Source organism: Polyodon spathula, chromosome 20, assembly GCF_017654505.1.
Source record: "Polyodon spathula isolate WHYD16114869_AA chromosome 20, ASM1765450v1, whole genome shotgun sequence".
In the NCBI taxonomy this organism is placed as follows: Eukaryota; Metazoa; Chordata; class Actinopteri; order Acipenseriformes; family Polyodontidae; genus Polyodon; species Polyodon spathula.
Genome location: NC_054553.1, coordinates 4,354,905 through 4,370,960, shown reverse-complemented (window position 1 = coordinate 4,370,960; position 16,056 = coordinate 4,354,905). Strand labels below are relative to the sequence as shown.

Here is a 16,056-nt window from a genome sequence, read left to right as displayed (position 1 = left end):
GAGAGTGAAGCTCAACTTTTAGATCAGGCACCAAACTCCCAAATCAATCCAGTCTTTTTTTTTTTTTTTTTTTTTTAAACTAGCTGGTCTGAATGCGTTGCTGTTCATCTTGTATTATTCAGAAGTATCAATGTTGTTAGTCTTTGTGACAAGGAGTGTTGGGGAAGGTTTCTAGTGCCATCTGTGTTCTGTAAAATGTCTCAGAAATAAACTATAAAATAATCTTATAAAGATTTCAAAACACCCCAGAACTGTGCTTACCTGGGCATCAGGAATTAGACAAGGCAAAGAGAATACAAACAAAGAACTGACTCCTAGCAACCTTTATTATTGGATTTAATACTGCAATACAGGACTGCTATTTATTTGGTTGATCTAACCCTTATAAATACTCAGTGTATTACATTGTATTATATAAGGGAGCTGTAACATTTGATACAGTCCCTGGCTTCCTGTGTTCGATGTGTTGAATGTGCATCTCACTGCACAGATTCATGAGTCACCATTTGTAATATTAATTAAACCCCAAATAATCCCAGTTCTGGAGGTACTAAATAGCGCAAACCACAACTAGGAATACTGGTAGCAAAGTAATTCCAGCCTCACTCATATTTGAACTCCACACTGTGAAACACAAAGCTGGTTTGGCAATTGATGCCATATCTCCTGGGGATTGACAGGGGGTTAAAACCTACTGGACAGCACTGGGGGAGCTCAGGATAGTCTGTATTGCAACACACCAGGGCAGAAGTGCACTTCACTGAATCAGTATGCTCTGTACATTTGGGCTGAAAGAACATATATATATATATATATATATATAGATATATATATATATATAATATATATATAGATATATATATATATATATATATACTTATGAAGCTTGAACAGCTTTGAATTTTAGGAGCTGTAGTTCTGAACTAGCACTCTTTCCCGGTAGAGATGAATTGTGGCTCTAGGCTCGTCACATCTTATGTTTTCTGTTCTCTTGCTCCATCTGCAGGTCAGAATTGCAGATTCTATTTATATTTTGCATCACAGACGGAGCAAACATTTTGTATCAGTCCTTCCAGAAACTACATTTTCAAAAATAAATCCAAATAAAGTAAAATTAAAATTAGGACACCTGGTGAAGCAATGTCTCTCCATTAAAGAGATAGTTGAGATATATTCTGCCTGGATATTGAATGAGCAATGCTAACCTTCAGCCCAGTCACTCTACACATTGACTATTAGGCCACACACCTCAGCCAAGTCAGGGTCACGCTGCCTACCATTCTTTGGATCATAACAACTAGGCCACACTTCTGTCCAGTCCCTTAGTTCTAAACCCTGGGCCACACAGCCGGCCATTCCCTTAGTTCTAACCAATGGGACACATTACCGCCCAATCCCTCAGCTCTCATCATCAGACCCCACTGCTCCTGTCTGCTGTGAGATCTGTTGACCGCACACCCCATGACATCTCTCTGATGTCATCAGCAGCTCCACAGTCTGCACAAAGAGGCGCCCTTGTCTTACAGTAACAGCTCAAAGGTGTAAAAAAAAAAAAAAAAAAAAAAGGTTTGAGCTCACGTAAGAAAAACACAAATTAGTTTAATCATTGCTAAGAACGATTTCAGGGAACTGCAGATAAAGGAATTAAGCATTTAGAGCAGAGGACGCTGTGCTAATCCCATTGCTGCAGCATGGCAGGACAGTGACTCATCCTGCTGTGTGTGTATGTGAGCGTACAGTGCGTGTGTGCATGTGCGTGTGTGTGGGTGACAATATGCTGTCCTCTAACGAGATCCACCTGCCCCCTAAACCCCTACCAGCACCCCTACACTCTTACAGACTCTTATTATGCAATACAATTAAAACAATGCAACAAGACCATATAATTTCAACAAACATACCAGTATTACCAGTCCAGTAGGACAAAGCCCATTGAAATACAGCACAGAAAGTTAAGGTCAAGAGTCTTTTAAAAGCTCGAAACAAACCCCTTTCTCATCTCAAGCATATTTAAAAACATACCAGACCACAGTAATCTGTTAAAAAATTCCTAAACTGTGACGGTGAAAAAAAGCAAAAGATGGCCTGCCAAACATATGTACCCAGGGAATTCACTTATTAAACTTAATTTGCTTAAAAGTACTGTAGTTTTACTTAACCAACCTTAAAAACAGCCTTACTCTTGAAGCTGGTTTCTACAGTCTGAGCCTGTGTGTCATTCCCTTATTCCAGGGGCTTGATGTCTGGCTCAGAATCTGACAGTTTTATTTGACTGGCCTCCTAACTTGCTGACTGTTACTTCACTAGTTCCAGCTGAGTAAAACTTTCCGTTCTCAGGGCAGTGTGTCAGTGCGAGGGTGAAAGCAGCACAGAATGATCTCATTTCACCAGGCAGAGGAGCCGTCTTTCATTGTGACACTGCTAATGCCTTCATTCATCTAATCTCCTCTGTGTGTGTGTGTTGCTAATACAAACACACTAATGATCTCACTATGACAGTCACAAATGAATGGGGTCTATGTACACAGAAATGTTAAGGTTATTTATAGAAAATGTGCTTAAAACAACTCCAACACTTATGTAGCACTGCTTTGGGTGTGTTAACTGTTTGATTGTTCTTTTGTAACACTGAACTACAGACATTTCGGTTTCTACCACCAGTTGTGTAAATATGTGGTTTGTTTTGAATAAAAGATACAGCTGTGTTGTGAAAACAATGGTCTCTCATTTGATACAGGATACATACTGTTATACCCTATTAGCCTTAGACTGCATTGAGCAGTACAGATAGGCAGACACACATACAGATAAAAAGGAAGACATAGATTCATAGAGCAGTAAATAATGAATGAATGAATGAATGAATGTGAACTGCTTGTGAACTCTCTGTCTGTTTAGTTAAGAGGGAGGACCAGGGTGTTTTAGCCCACTGAAGCACTCAGCCGCCCCCAAGCAAGTGTGAACAAAAGGATGAGTCTGCGATGAAGGAGACCTTTGTTCCTGATTGCTCAATCATGCATGCAGTGTTTCAGAGTCCAGCCTGACTGGCCCTGTGCCCTCATCTCTGCGCGACTGAGACTCCCACTGGAGACAGGACAGTCCAGCTGCACCGGGAAGACAGAGGAATCATTACCACAAAGGTGATGTGACACTGTTAAAGACTGTCTCTCAACTGTACCGCGACTGTGAAAGACAGCACCACCAACGCTATAAGAGGGCAATCGGGTAGAGGCAATCCTGGGAGAGGTGGTGCAGCAGCTCCTGTCGCCACAGCCAGTTCCAGCTCCTCTCCAGTAGAATTCCCCGCACGCATTCCTGCACTGATATCCACGCTGTCTGTGCAATGCTGGGAATGGAATTCTCCAGTCACCTCTGCCCTGGCATTATAAGAAAGGGGTAGCCGTGCCTGAATTCACCTTTCACCAGTTCAACACACGACACACAACAAGCAAGGCCACACACACATGCAAAAAACATTACAAAATCCAATGAGAGTGGCTCAGATTACACCGCACTGGCAAACAACTAGTCTTAAATTCCAATTAAATTCCACACAGAAATCCCCTTTTTTTTCTACTGGCGGGAGTGATTCATGGCATTGTGATTCACGGCATCACAGCACAACGATATTGCAGCTTAATAAATTCGAACTAGAAGCACAATAACAGACTCCCTTGAAAACAGGAGGTCTCCAATCTGCTGAGGCCAGTGGAACTCAGGCAGCAATACCAGTGAGAGCTGATACAGACCTCCCTCCACCTACACAAAGACCAGCTCGAGGTTACACACAGAGAGGGGGAGCCACAAGGACAGGAATGCACTGCTAAATCTGGGAACACTTAAGATTAAGGGTCTGTTATGACATGGTGGTAACCCTGATAGGAATGCCAGCAGTATCCAACACTGTCTGTCTGGTCTGAGTTCAATACACTTTTTATTAGTTACTGGTAAAAAGCAATTCTTAAAAAGCTGGCTACTCTGATCAAAATCAATTTTCTAAACCTGTAAGTCAGCTTTAAGAACATTGTTTGCTTGCCATAAACATACAGTTGACATCTTAATTAGGGCTGTACTGAAAAAAACTGCATTTTTCTTTTTGATATCTTTGCTGCAGTTACAACATTTGGCCACCTGGTAGCACTGCATACAATGAAATACGTAAATGTTTTTTTTTTTTTTTTTTTTTACTCTAATGTGTAAAATGTTAAAGTTCAGACAACTAGAAATAAACACCCCTTGTATTTAAACACTGGTCTTCAAGGCACAGTCAGGCAAGATTACTGCTGCACACCAGCTGCTGAATTATCTGCAGGGAAGCGAATCAGTGATCATTTATTAGCCATTAACAATGCATGAGCAAGACTTATTTCACTTATCAGTGTTTTATTATAAGGATGTTAATTATGTAAGTGAAAGTCCCATTGAAACAGGCACTGATATGGTTATTACCAATGAAGCCTTATGAATATTTTGGATAACTAATGGATAACGGGGGTTTGTATCAAGTGTGTTCGTTCTTTGTGAAGAACCCTTTTATCTAAAGAACCGCTGAGAACATTACTTTTGCTGGGCTTTGCAGATTTTGAAATGAGCTCAAAGTTCCCCTTATAAAAGTTTCCCACATTAAAAGCACAACGAAGCGCAATAAAGCTCATGAACGCATGCGAGATAGGGTAAAGCATATTTCAAGACATGGCAAACCATAGCAACCTGGGTTAAATGCACAGTACGACGATGGGAAACCATGGCAAAACTGCAAAATTACCAAGCAGAATTACTGTGGTCAACGTTTATTAGGGTCCCCCACAACGTACTTTCACAATAGTTAACATGTTTGTCACCCCCAAGTCGCAGAACAGCTACAGCCAAGGTGGACACTGCCTTACTGCAAACTTCCAGTTGTTAACAGGTCTGCTTAAACATGCACAGTGCATACACTTTAAAAAACGAGCACAAGATCAAGCCTTGACTATTTATTTTGGGGGTGTGAATTCAGGTTTTCAGCTTCTTATTCAGCCCCCCCCCTGGATGTGAGTCAATGTAATATGAAAGACAGCAGTGCACACATGGGGGGCGCTGTCTTACCCAGCAAGGCACGGAAGAGCTGGCTCCCAAAGACGCTGGACACTTTGGCCACGTTTGCTTTCAAGGTCTGCTCCTCTGGGCTGGTCAGGCTGGATTGGTACTGTGCCAGCAAATCCACTGCCCTCTGCGTGTCTGGAGAGGGATCGCAAAGAAAGCTGTGTGAAACTTAGAGGAAACTTTGAAATATTAATACATTATTAAAAAACAAAACAAAAAAAAAACAAAAAAACAACCGCTGTGCCAAAGATAACTGGGGTTTCTTGGGTATCAAAGCAAGGGCCCTTTGTGCTCTGTGATCGTGCCAGTCTGTCTGTCAGTCACACGATGCCTGGAGTTTGCATCAATCTTCACCAAACTTGTTTCATACACGCCTAGCCTCCTAAAGACTTTTGGTATTGCATTTGGCAATAGCCTGGTGCAATGTCATGAGTGTTAGAAGCAGTTCAGGAATTTCACATTGTTTTCATAGTTTCTGTTATTTTTTATTATCTGCAACACCTTAATTACAATAGATTCCTCGTGTAAGCCAAGTGGACAAGCGTTTCAGGTAACGCCACCCCCAGTGTGAAGACCAGTGAGGGGCAGGGGTTTATATAGACACTGGATAGGTCACAGGCCTTAAATGCTTTGACTTTATTCGAAGAGGTCAAGCATGTTGAAACTGAACAAGGGTCTCTCTGATAAACACTGAACTTGTCTGGAAACACGTTTCTGGAGAAAGTGAAATACTGTATTAGAAACACAGAACACCCTTTACTTTGCCTCTTTTGTTTTGGTTTGGCGAGTGGGGGGTTTATCATATTGGTAAAACCGAGTACATGGAGTTATTTCTAGCCAACACTGGGTAATTTTCTCTTGGAATCTAGCCACTGCCTCGTTGCGACCCAGACCGTCCGCCCAGCCAAAATCCGCTCGTTTGCAGGTGGAGCGGTTCTGTGCTCAAACCCCTTCCGCGTTTGTCACTTACTTTATCACCTTGTGGCTCGTTTCCAGACGCTCCGAGAGGTTAACGTGTTAATAAAGCCTTCCAAGAAAAGGAAAGAAAGACTTCCTGTTTCCCTAGGGGATTTCGAACGGAACATTTCGCTTGCAAAACATAACACGATAGCGAAATACCCTAAAACCGAAAGCTATCCGAAGTCTTCTGCTTAATCGCGTATTTGTCTTAACTAACAGCAAGCACCTTTCGTTAACGCGCTTCAATTGCTTTAGAGAAACAGGTGCCTCTCAAGCCCAGGATGCGATCAGATTTAGTTCAAAAGGCGCTTATTTGCTCGGAACTTTCGTGTTGACAAAATAAACAAGCACCTCCAGAATAGTCTTGTGACAAATGGATTACAGTAAATAGCATATTAGTCGATAACAACTAGGCAAGTCGCGACTATAACAAGCCATGTGGTACTGATAAAGAAATTGGTAAATAAATAAACAGCACGTCTCATATGCACTTACCGTATTTATGAACCATTGCAGTCTGGTTTGAAGAACTATTTTACTCCTCACGCGCTGTCTTTTCCAACATGCCTTTATCAAACTATATATTTTTTATTATGTATGTTTATTAAAAAAAACAAAAAAAAACAGAATCCTTCACTCCAATTTAATTGCCTCCCAGCTCGTCGTCTCGATTGGTTAGAATTGCGAGCGACTTGTTTTTCTTTATTAAAACAAAAACATAATAATAATACAAAACTTTCTAAAAGTTTATAGTGTACGTTATTTTCTAACGGATCCGCTCCCAGTCTGTGGAGAATGAAACAGCTCAGTGAGTAACATCGCTCTTATGAAAAAAAAAAAAAAAAAGTAAGTGTTTTTGTGTTTTCCGCGGCGTCCCTCCTCTGTTTCAGAGGGTGGAACTCGCCTGCAGTACCTTACAGTGACCACATGGCCTCGAAAGCAGCACATACCAGAAAGAAAGTTACCTGCCATTCACAAATCCCTTTGCCTTGAAAGAAAAGGAGACCCTGGCACTAAAGTTAAAACACCTTTAACTACAAAGGGAAATCGATAGGTCTAGTTGGAGTTTTGGTACACCAGCACTTTATTGAAATAAGTCAAAATCTTTTTCTTTTAGTTAATATATATATATATATATATATATATATATATATATATATATATATATATATAACTATATATATATATATATATATAAATATATAAATAAATAAATCAGTCTAGGCTACTTTAATTTTGTTTACAACATTTCCTAGAAATATATGCATTGTAGGTATTGTATTCTTGAATATGAAACATGCCAGGTGTAAATCTTCCACTGTCTGCAGTGTGAATCGTTGCAGCAAAGGTCTGACGACCAAGATCTATAGACATCAAAGCATGTCAGTTTGGTTTATCTAGTGGCACATTGGTATCTAAAGCATAACAGATGTTATCTTTATAAATGTCAAAGATGCAGGAGCCCTGAACCAATTAATTCCAAACAGCTTCCCAACTCTCTTCACAAGACAGACACTTTTAATAATACACCAACACCCGTACAAATAGAGCAAGCACGTATACATTCTGCTGACTTTGCAAAACAAGTCTGAATAACAAATGAGAAAATATACAATCGCCTGGTGAAACAGATAGATCAAATCCAGCATATCTTCCAACAGTGAAGATTTAACACACCCACTCAAAAAAGGGGGAAAAGTGCAATTTAAACCAGTAAGAAACTGTACAAATTTCAAACTGTACCCCTACACAGGACGATGGTCTAGCCCAGGGTTTCCCAATCTTCTGTGTCCACTGGTTTTCCTGCAGAGTTATCAATTACTTAACTGAACCCTTAATTGAACTATTCATTAGCTTAATTATACCTTTTTAATTGTTTCAGCACACTATATAGGAGTGAAGCAAAAAGGTATTGCTTTATTTTTTATTAGACATTATTTTCATTTACTTCACAACTGCCCATATTTCAAATTCATTTCACCAGAATCTAGAAAATATTTATTAAAAAACAACACTTTTTATTTAATACAAAAATACCAGATATTTCTATAATATTATATGAAAATAACAGGGTTACTAGTCAACAAAAAAATAGGGCTATCAATTTGGGGTTTTGTTGGAGCAAAAATGATGGGGCAAATTTTCAGTGCGATTACTCCAATGAAGCAATGAAATTCAACGGGGTCTATAGGAATGAAGAAACACGTAGTTATTCATATCCGCCACTGACCGGATCATTAGATTATACATTAGACATTAGACATTCCTTAAGCTTTGCATTTCTCATTCTGTAACATTAACACATAATTCTGTCCTTTTAAAGAAAACAAAATCAGGGGGAACTTCGTTATTGAATGTTCAGTGCTATTGTTGTGAGTAATATTCAGTAATACCACACTATCCTGCCAAGCATAGCCCCCACAGTGGGAATCCCCAGTAGCAAGCTTTAATACTCACATGGGCAATGCCTCAAGAGTCTGCAAAGTGCTGGAAGGCACTCTTGTCAATGCTTGCCCCAGAAGCCATGACTTGATTTTTTAATCTAAACTGGGGGTGGTATGAGAAGAATGAAAACATGATAAATAGTATACTTAGCTTTTACCATACTGTTCTATATTCCATTTCGAGCAAATAGACACACAGCACTTATCTGAGGTATATTCTAGAATTTGAAACGGAAATACTGAGATTATATATATTTGTGTGTACTTAAGGCGTGTTAATACTAATGTTTTAAATATGTCTGAAATGCCCCGATTTTGTTGACCAGTATACAATAGTGAACACCTTCAAACACAACCTTAACCATAGCAGTGATGGTGAACTTCAGTGATCAAAACAGGTCCTGCCTGCTCCCCACAGGAGAGAGGGTGGGGGTTTGGCACAGTCTGTTAACATATATTCAAGAGCAGGTTGAAGGGGGGCGCACATCTGTTCAGTATAGTATAGGGCCCCCCCATATGTTCAGAGAAAAGGTAACCCAAGACCAACCCCCCCCCCCCCACACCGAATAAAAACTTCCTTCTAGTCCTGACGAGAGTTGCATCAATCCCAGAGATACAGATTCCCAAGTCAGCTACTCAGTTCCCAGAAAAAATATATTGTTCAGCAGCCCTGAACAGAAAGCATTCAGAATGCTGCTGCTGCTTCTTCTAGCAGGGACTCCTTCAGACAGTCCTTCCATCTGCTGGCCCGGCCCGGCCCGACCCTCACAGAAAGGTGTCCATCTCGCCCGTCAGTAAGTTTATGAAGCCATTACTGTGCTCAGACCGTCCTGTGGAGAGACAAGACAAGCAGAAGCAGTCAGTTCATCTCCTTTCAGGGGCTTCCCACTTCCTGGGCTGCACCTGCCCTGCTGACAAACACACCTTGCTAACAGGATCTTCCAAGAACTAAAATCCAGGTCACAACAACAAACTCTTTTCATCACTTTATGAAGTGCGTTCGTTTACAGGGTCATTCCAGCTCAAGTGGGCCGACAAGGCTTACTCAAATTCATTATTGTTTTGTTGGGTGGAGCCTGAAGCCTGCTTTCTTGGTCAACCCCCCACATGTACCAAAAATATCATCAAAAAATAATTTTTTTGACCAACTTCAGACATGTGGTTTACGCACGGTTATTCATATCGGGAGTGCATTTTAGCCACCGTGTCGACTCGCTGCCAGCTGCCAGCTGCCAGCTGCTTCATTGCAGTTGAGTTTTATGTTTGATGATTGAATTTTTTCGACCCATACACTGTAGGAAAGGTTCCTGAGGAGACACTCACCCCCTCTGTTGTTCCAGAAGCGCCTCCTGAAAATACAAAAAACAACAAATAACGCACTTTGATTTCTTGAGTCTGGGTTTTAAAAAAGCAATGGAAAAAAAAATCACTTCCAGATTTGCTAAGGTTTTTCTGAAAAGGTAATGGAATTGACAATGTAGAATTATGAAATTATGATTAAATTGTAACCCAAAACGCAATGTTGACTATTAGTATTTTTTATTAAAAAGAGTTTTAACAAAGGATCAACCCCCCTAATAATAATAATAATAATAATAATAATAATAATATAATAATAATAATAATAATAATAATAATACAGATAAATCATAGTTCTACCAATTCAAATCAGCAAATCAACTCTCTAGGTTAGTTTTTTTTTTTTTTTAAACAGGACCCTACTGTATGTAGCATCGCAACACTTTTATAACCCTGTATAATCTGTCCGAATCACTTTGAACAGACATGGCATGTAGATTACTGCGATTACTGAGATCTATTCAAAAACATCATCGTGGAGATTCTGAAGGATTACACAGAGATACTGAGAAGGAGATATAGCTGCTACATAGTGTCTCAGTCAAACAAAGAGTGACCCTGTGCTGTGCATATGAAGCAATACACCAAGATGCTGTGAGGTCATGCAGTGCCCTACCCCTCACCCCCACTGACCTCTGCAGCAGGAACAGGCCCAGAATGACCAGAAGGAAGAAGCAGTCCACGGTGATCCAGATCGCTTGGTACGTGTCGGGTGCCTGTGCAGAAACACACAGAAATGAGCGGTCACCCCAAACACTGATTTCTGACTGAATCGGGGGGTGGGGTATTTTCATATATATCTATGGAGGACGAGGAAACTGTTTAATTAGCTTGAGCAGGTTCTCTTAGAATGACTTGGCAAAAGTACTTCAATGAATACTTACGAGGTGCCAGATGGGGCGCTGCATGTCCCTGAGGCGCTGGCAGGAGTTTGTGGTGACGGAGGAGACCCCAGAGCACCACAGCAGAGAGAAGAGCCAGCGCTCATTCACCACCCACATGTTCATCGTCACGTTACTCCGAGTCAGGTTCCTGAAGCACGCACACAACGACACACAGGGACAGGGACACACACACAGCGACACACAGGGACAGACACACAGCGACACACAGGGACAGGGACACACACACACAGCGACACACAGGGACACACACACAGCGACACACAGGGAGAGGGACACACACAAACAGTGACACACAGGGACAGACACACACAGCGACACACAGTAACAGACAGACACAGTGACCGGCACACACATACAGTGACAGACACACATACACACACACGCACACAACGATACACAGGGACAGACACACAGGGACAGACACACACACACAGCGACACAACGACACACAGCGACACACAGGGACAGACACACAACGACACACAACGACAGACACACACACAAAGAAACAGAGGTACATTGTAACCATAAAAGAATTCAACACTAATATATATATATATATATATATATATATATATATATATATATATATATATATATATATATATATATATAATATTGCTTTAGTGTATATTTACAATGGTTACAATATTGTGCTTCCTTCTTTTTATAAGATTACATTTGTACTACATCTACATTTCACCTTAAACACAGACACAAAAAAAACAACTTCATTTTATGTGATTTCCCTTGACTTGCACTTATGTTTTGAAAGAGAGCCCTCTAGTGCTTCAAAGAAGACATGGCAATGGAACAGGTTTGGAATATGTGGAACAATAGAAACGGAGTTAAAGCACCACTGCCAGGATAGAGCAGGGCTTTGCACTGAATCCCTTGGGCGTTTCTGCAACACAATTTCCAGTCTCAACAGCAGGTTGCTGCCCCACCCCACCCCCCAAACACAAACTCACCGAATCTCCTGGCCACTCAGGAAGGAGTGGCGTATGTTGAGCCGGTCGCCCCCACCGGCCCACATGGCCTCCTTGTCAGCATAGATCTTCTGGAACCCAGGGGGTATTGCTACCAATTTGTCCCTGTTCTTATTCACCAGCCACAGCACCTGGCAGGGAGTAGACAGGGGATATGACTAGGCTGATGAGCTAACATACTGTATAGACGGTAAAACAGTACTTTGAAAGATAAGCTGTAAACCGCTCAGACTCGTCTCAAAAAAGGAATCTACTGTCCAATAACCCGCGACAAATTGATTACTGCAGCCCTTCCCTGCTGATGAAAACTTTCACCCCTCCCCAATTAATTTCTATTGAATTTATCCTTTTGGCAGCACAAAATCGTCGCTGTGCTTTCACTTTAAAGGCTATCCGCGGAAGGAAGGTCTTCCAGCGCTGAATGATTACTTGTTTCTCTAGACTCTCAGTTATTTAAACCCTGGTGTGCTGAAGCAATGTTAGCTCCGTATTCTCACCAGTCGCAGCGGGATGCTGGAGTTGAGAATGGTCTCGACAGTGCGCTGGGTGTAGCTGAGTTCGTAGGGGTGTCCCGGAGAGAGTTTTTTCAGATCGAAGATGACAGAGGTGTTGTTCTGCTTGGCCAGGTTCAGCAGATCACTCAGAGACGGGATGCTCTGATTTCTGGCTTCCTCTTGATCCAGCTTTGAGAAGGAGGAGACTGTCTGGAAGGGGTCATTCTGAAACAAACCACAAGGGCGGCGCCACTCGCATCACTGTCCCCGGGCCAATCAGGTCTTACCAGAGGCGTAATGCAATGCTAATACTACAATGCAATGCTGATCTTCATAAGACGTGCCAGCCCTGGCAGACTACTGCATGATGTGCCGTGTAATAGATGAGAGGCAAACCGCTAATACAGCATGGTGGAGCATGTACTCATATCAACACTATATCACATCTAATCTCCATTCAGGAACTACAAGTAGCTGCATAATGCCTTTGGTTGTCAGTTACTATCTAGGTGATACATTACTTCCAAAGCACATCATGTAATACTGCTTAGAGCATTGCAGGTATAGTAGTAGGTATTATGTTTCTGTGACAGTGCAATACAATGCACCAATTTATATAATGCCTTTCATTGAAAGCACACCATTTGTCTCTAATCTGACTGAATAAGAAATTATCCATGTGTTTTTAATGTTCCTAGTGTGTTGTGTGCCACTGTTTCACCTTTCAGGTTACTCAATGGATTTACTGCACTGCTCTGTGACTCGGGTTGGCTCTAGCTACAACATTAAGGAGGTTCATGCAGTCAGATTACCTTCAGGTACCACGCCCCAGCGTTGAGGCTCTGCAGCTCCTTCCAGCTGAAGGTGGAGCTGCCGTTCCTGGCTCTCTCTGGAAACTTCTCCAACACGTTCGTCGTCCTTTTCAAGGAATCGTCGTGCATCAGGAAGGGCACTCCATCCCAGCTGGAGATATGAAGAAATCTCAACTGTAGCGCAGGGTCTGCTCTTGTAAAGCATCTTTCTGTTTATTCTTGTAAAGATGTATACTGGACATATTGATGCACATAGTTGATTGCCTTTCTTTTTTTGGCGCTGGCCACAATAGGAAGTCTAAAGTATATGTCTAGAGTTTGTAGAATTTACAGTACTGGTATATTAAACATCCAAATTACATAGCATAGAATCTACTGGTGGGCACATTTTCTAACTATGGTTTCTCTGAATGTGGATTTTTGCATAGGACACAATGCCACCTGGTGGACAAATGTCACATTCAGAGTCTTTTTTTTCATAAGGCTCTTAAAGATACAGAGACACACACACACCACTTGTAATATCTGCCTAGTGCATCTCTCTGTTAGTGTCTCTGGTCCCTCTCTGTCTGTCTCTCACCTGAGCAGCACGTCTGACTCGAAGGCGGCCACCTTACACTCCATACTCTTCCGGAAGGACATCATTGTGTTCTCTGGAGCGAGCTTTAAAAAGGAGAGAGAGTGAGAAGAACTTTCACCAGAGACACCCAGATGAGCCACAGCAGCTGCGCAGAGAGGCGCGGAAAACCAGGAAAGCTAAAGGCAAGCTTGCCATGTTTCCAACTGACAAAACCGCAAAGCAAAATGTGCTATTAATTAATTCAGCAGTATAGAGCAAGCTCACCATGGGCGCCCCCCGGTGGCCGATCAGCGCAGGCTTGGGGGGTAACTCCCTTATCTCCAGGAGGCAGGGAGATGTGATGACCAGTGGAGACAGGAACACAGCAGCAACCACGATGAGATAAGCCATGAGGATAAACACCCTAGAGACTGAACACACACAGGATTAGCACTGACAGCCAGCAAACAGCAGAGGGCAGCACTACCCAACACTGGGGAAGAACTGAACACCAGCATTGTTCTCAATTATTCGTTTTTTGTACTTTTATCAGAAGCTTACATATTAATATATTGTCGACACTATTCACAAAACTTTAGGAACTGTTCTAAGGGTATGTTTTGCTAGGACTGTTTCATTTTGCATTTTTCTTCTTTATGTTAGTTACATTTGCATGTGAACTCAAGTTTTAACAATTTTGAAATATCAGTTTGGGAGTGGAGGTCTTTATCAGGGAAACAACACTGGAAAAAATGTAGACACTAGCCATGTAGGGCAAGGGGAACACACAGCTGCAGTATGAAGCACTAGCACAGCAAACAGTGGCAGTCTTCAGCAGGGGGGTCAGTGCTGGGGGTCTGGGCGGTGCTTACCTGTCCTTTTGGCCATGAAGAATCTCTGGAACACAAACCAGCCGAGGAGCGACACGGCAGCCACACCCGCCAGCTGCAGAAAAGGGGCCGTCACCTGGCAGGGGCAAAGGGAAGGGTCAGGGTGCACAGCAACACACGTGTTTAAAAAAAGTAAAAAAAATATTTAAAAAACCTGCTAGATGTGCTTAATGAATATTCTGCACACACCTGCAATGATAACAAAGCTGTGCCCCACTCCTCCATCCACTGCAAACACAGCCCAACGACCCCAGCGGCTACAATCACCACTGCCAAGAACAGCAGGACCTGTGAGGGGTACAGAGCAGGACAACTCAGCACCCACGGACAGAGTCACCTGTGCCTCTGTGTCTGCCTGCAGACACAATTCAAAACTGCCAAGGAAGCAACATAGAGTGAATGTGTGCAGTTATCAATAACTCTGATTGCCAAATCCTATAGCTCTGAGAATACCTTGTGAATCCAGTGCATGTCCAGAGGTTCTTTAAGAGCCACCTGGATCAGCGCAAAGACCTGAAGAAAAAAAAAATACAATAACATTTTAAAATAATAGAAAAAAGAATCTCAAGGTCAGTAATTCCAAGCTCTTTCCTCCACCTGCCTGTAATTTCAACCTTTTCCTATAGGTGGAGGTTTGTACCACAAGTCAAATAATTGCTTCAAGCATCATTGAAATCTACTTTAAAGATTTTAATAGCATCACACTCAGATGTATTATATTTACTGATTTTTCAAGGATCTCATTTCACTGCATTTCTATTGTCTGCAGATGTTAATAAGTGGGTCAATAAATCTCCAGCTGGATTAATATAAAAGAGATGGTATTTAGATCCACCGCTGTTTAGATCATTAAAATAGACGGCATTGTCTGTCCTTCAGTTGCACATCCGAGCCATACTGCAATACACAAACTCACCAGCAGGAGGCAGCAGTAGATGACCAACACTGAAGTCACGATCAGCACCACCAAAAACCAGTCCACATACATGCCTGTGATGCTGCTCAGAATTGAGAACACCTTCCTGCAAAACAAGACGGCCTTGTAGTGCAAAACAGCATGCCCCTCTAAACATACATCTGCATAATTATAGTGCGTATGTGAGTTTTCAGTTTAGCAATTACTTTTCTTCATATATACAGCTATGGCCAAATGTTTTGCATCACCACATAGAATTAACATATTTTGCATCATAAAGTTGAATGAAACCTGCTGAATAATGCTACGTTAACATACTGAATTACATTACCGCTTTGTAGTTTTCCCAAATACTGTGCTGATATTAGGGCTTCCAATTTGCAATATCATTGAGATCAAAATTATATATATATATATATATATATATATATATATATATATATATATATATATATATATATATATATATATATATATAACAGTAACATGTATAACAGGAAAATAAACAGAAAAAAAGAAAATTATGCAAAACGTAAGGGGGTGTAAGGTGTTCCTTTAACATGTAGGCTCATGAACCCCAGTCCTCGCAAGAAACCCATACTCCAGGTTTTTCCTCCTACCAGGAAGGAGAGCTATCCTGGTTCAG

General features: G+C 41.5%; 2 protein-coding genes across 11 annotated transcripts in view; both read right to left on the bottom strand.

Annotated features, from left to right (window-relative positions):
• Positions 1-6,871, bottom strand: part of dlg3 (discs, large homolog 3 (Drosophila)) — a 57,487-nt gene extending 50,616 nt beyond the window's left edge. For 5 of the 10 annotated variants that reach the window (XM_041219902.1, XM_041219903.1, XM_041219904.1 and 2 more), the window contains exons 1-2: positions 6,538-6,870; positions 5,086-5,217 (exon numbers count right to left, since the gene is read on the bottom strand). In XM_041219902.1, the coding sequence (XP_041075836.1) occupies positions 5,086-5,217; positions 6,538-6,553 (148 nt within the window). In that variant the 5' untranslated portion in view covers positions 6,554-6,870. Of the gene's footprint in view, positions 1-5,085; positions 5,218-6,537 lie in introns of all 10 variants that reach the window. The other 5 variants (XM_041219909.1, XM_041219910.1, XM_041219911.1 and 2 more) reach the window with 2 other exon arrangements.
• A 2,380-nt stretch (positions 6,872-9,251) lies between these two features.
• On the bottom strand, positions 9,252-15,482 carry gdpd2 (glycerophosphodiester phosphodiesterase domain containing 2). The gene is made up of 13 exons (XM_041220991.1): positions 15,411-15,482; positions 14,948-15,007; positions 14,684-14,782; positions 14,477-14,570; positions 13,890-14,035; positions 13,626-13,708; positions 13,046-13,196; positions 12,237-12,458; positions 11,722-11,870; positions 10,730-10,877; positions 10,479-10,561; positions 9,810-9,835; positions 9,252-9,316 (listed from the first exon to the last, which is right to left on the bottom strand). The coding sequence occupies exons 1-13, from the start codon at positions 15,480-15,482 to the stop codon at positions 9,252-9,254; spliced, it is 1,398 nt and encodes a 465-aa protein (XP_041076925.1).
• Between the last annotated feature and the right edge of the window lie 574 nt (positions 15,483-16,056).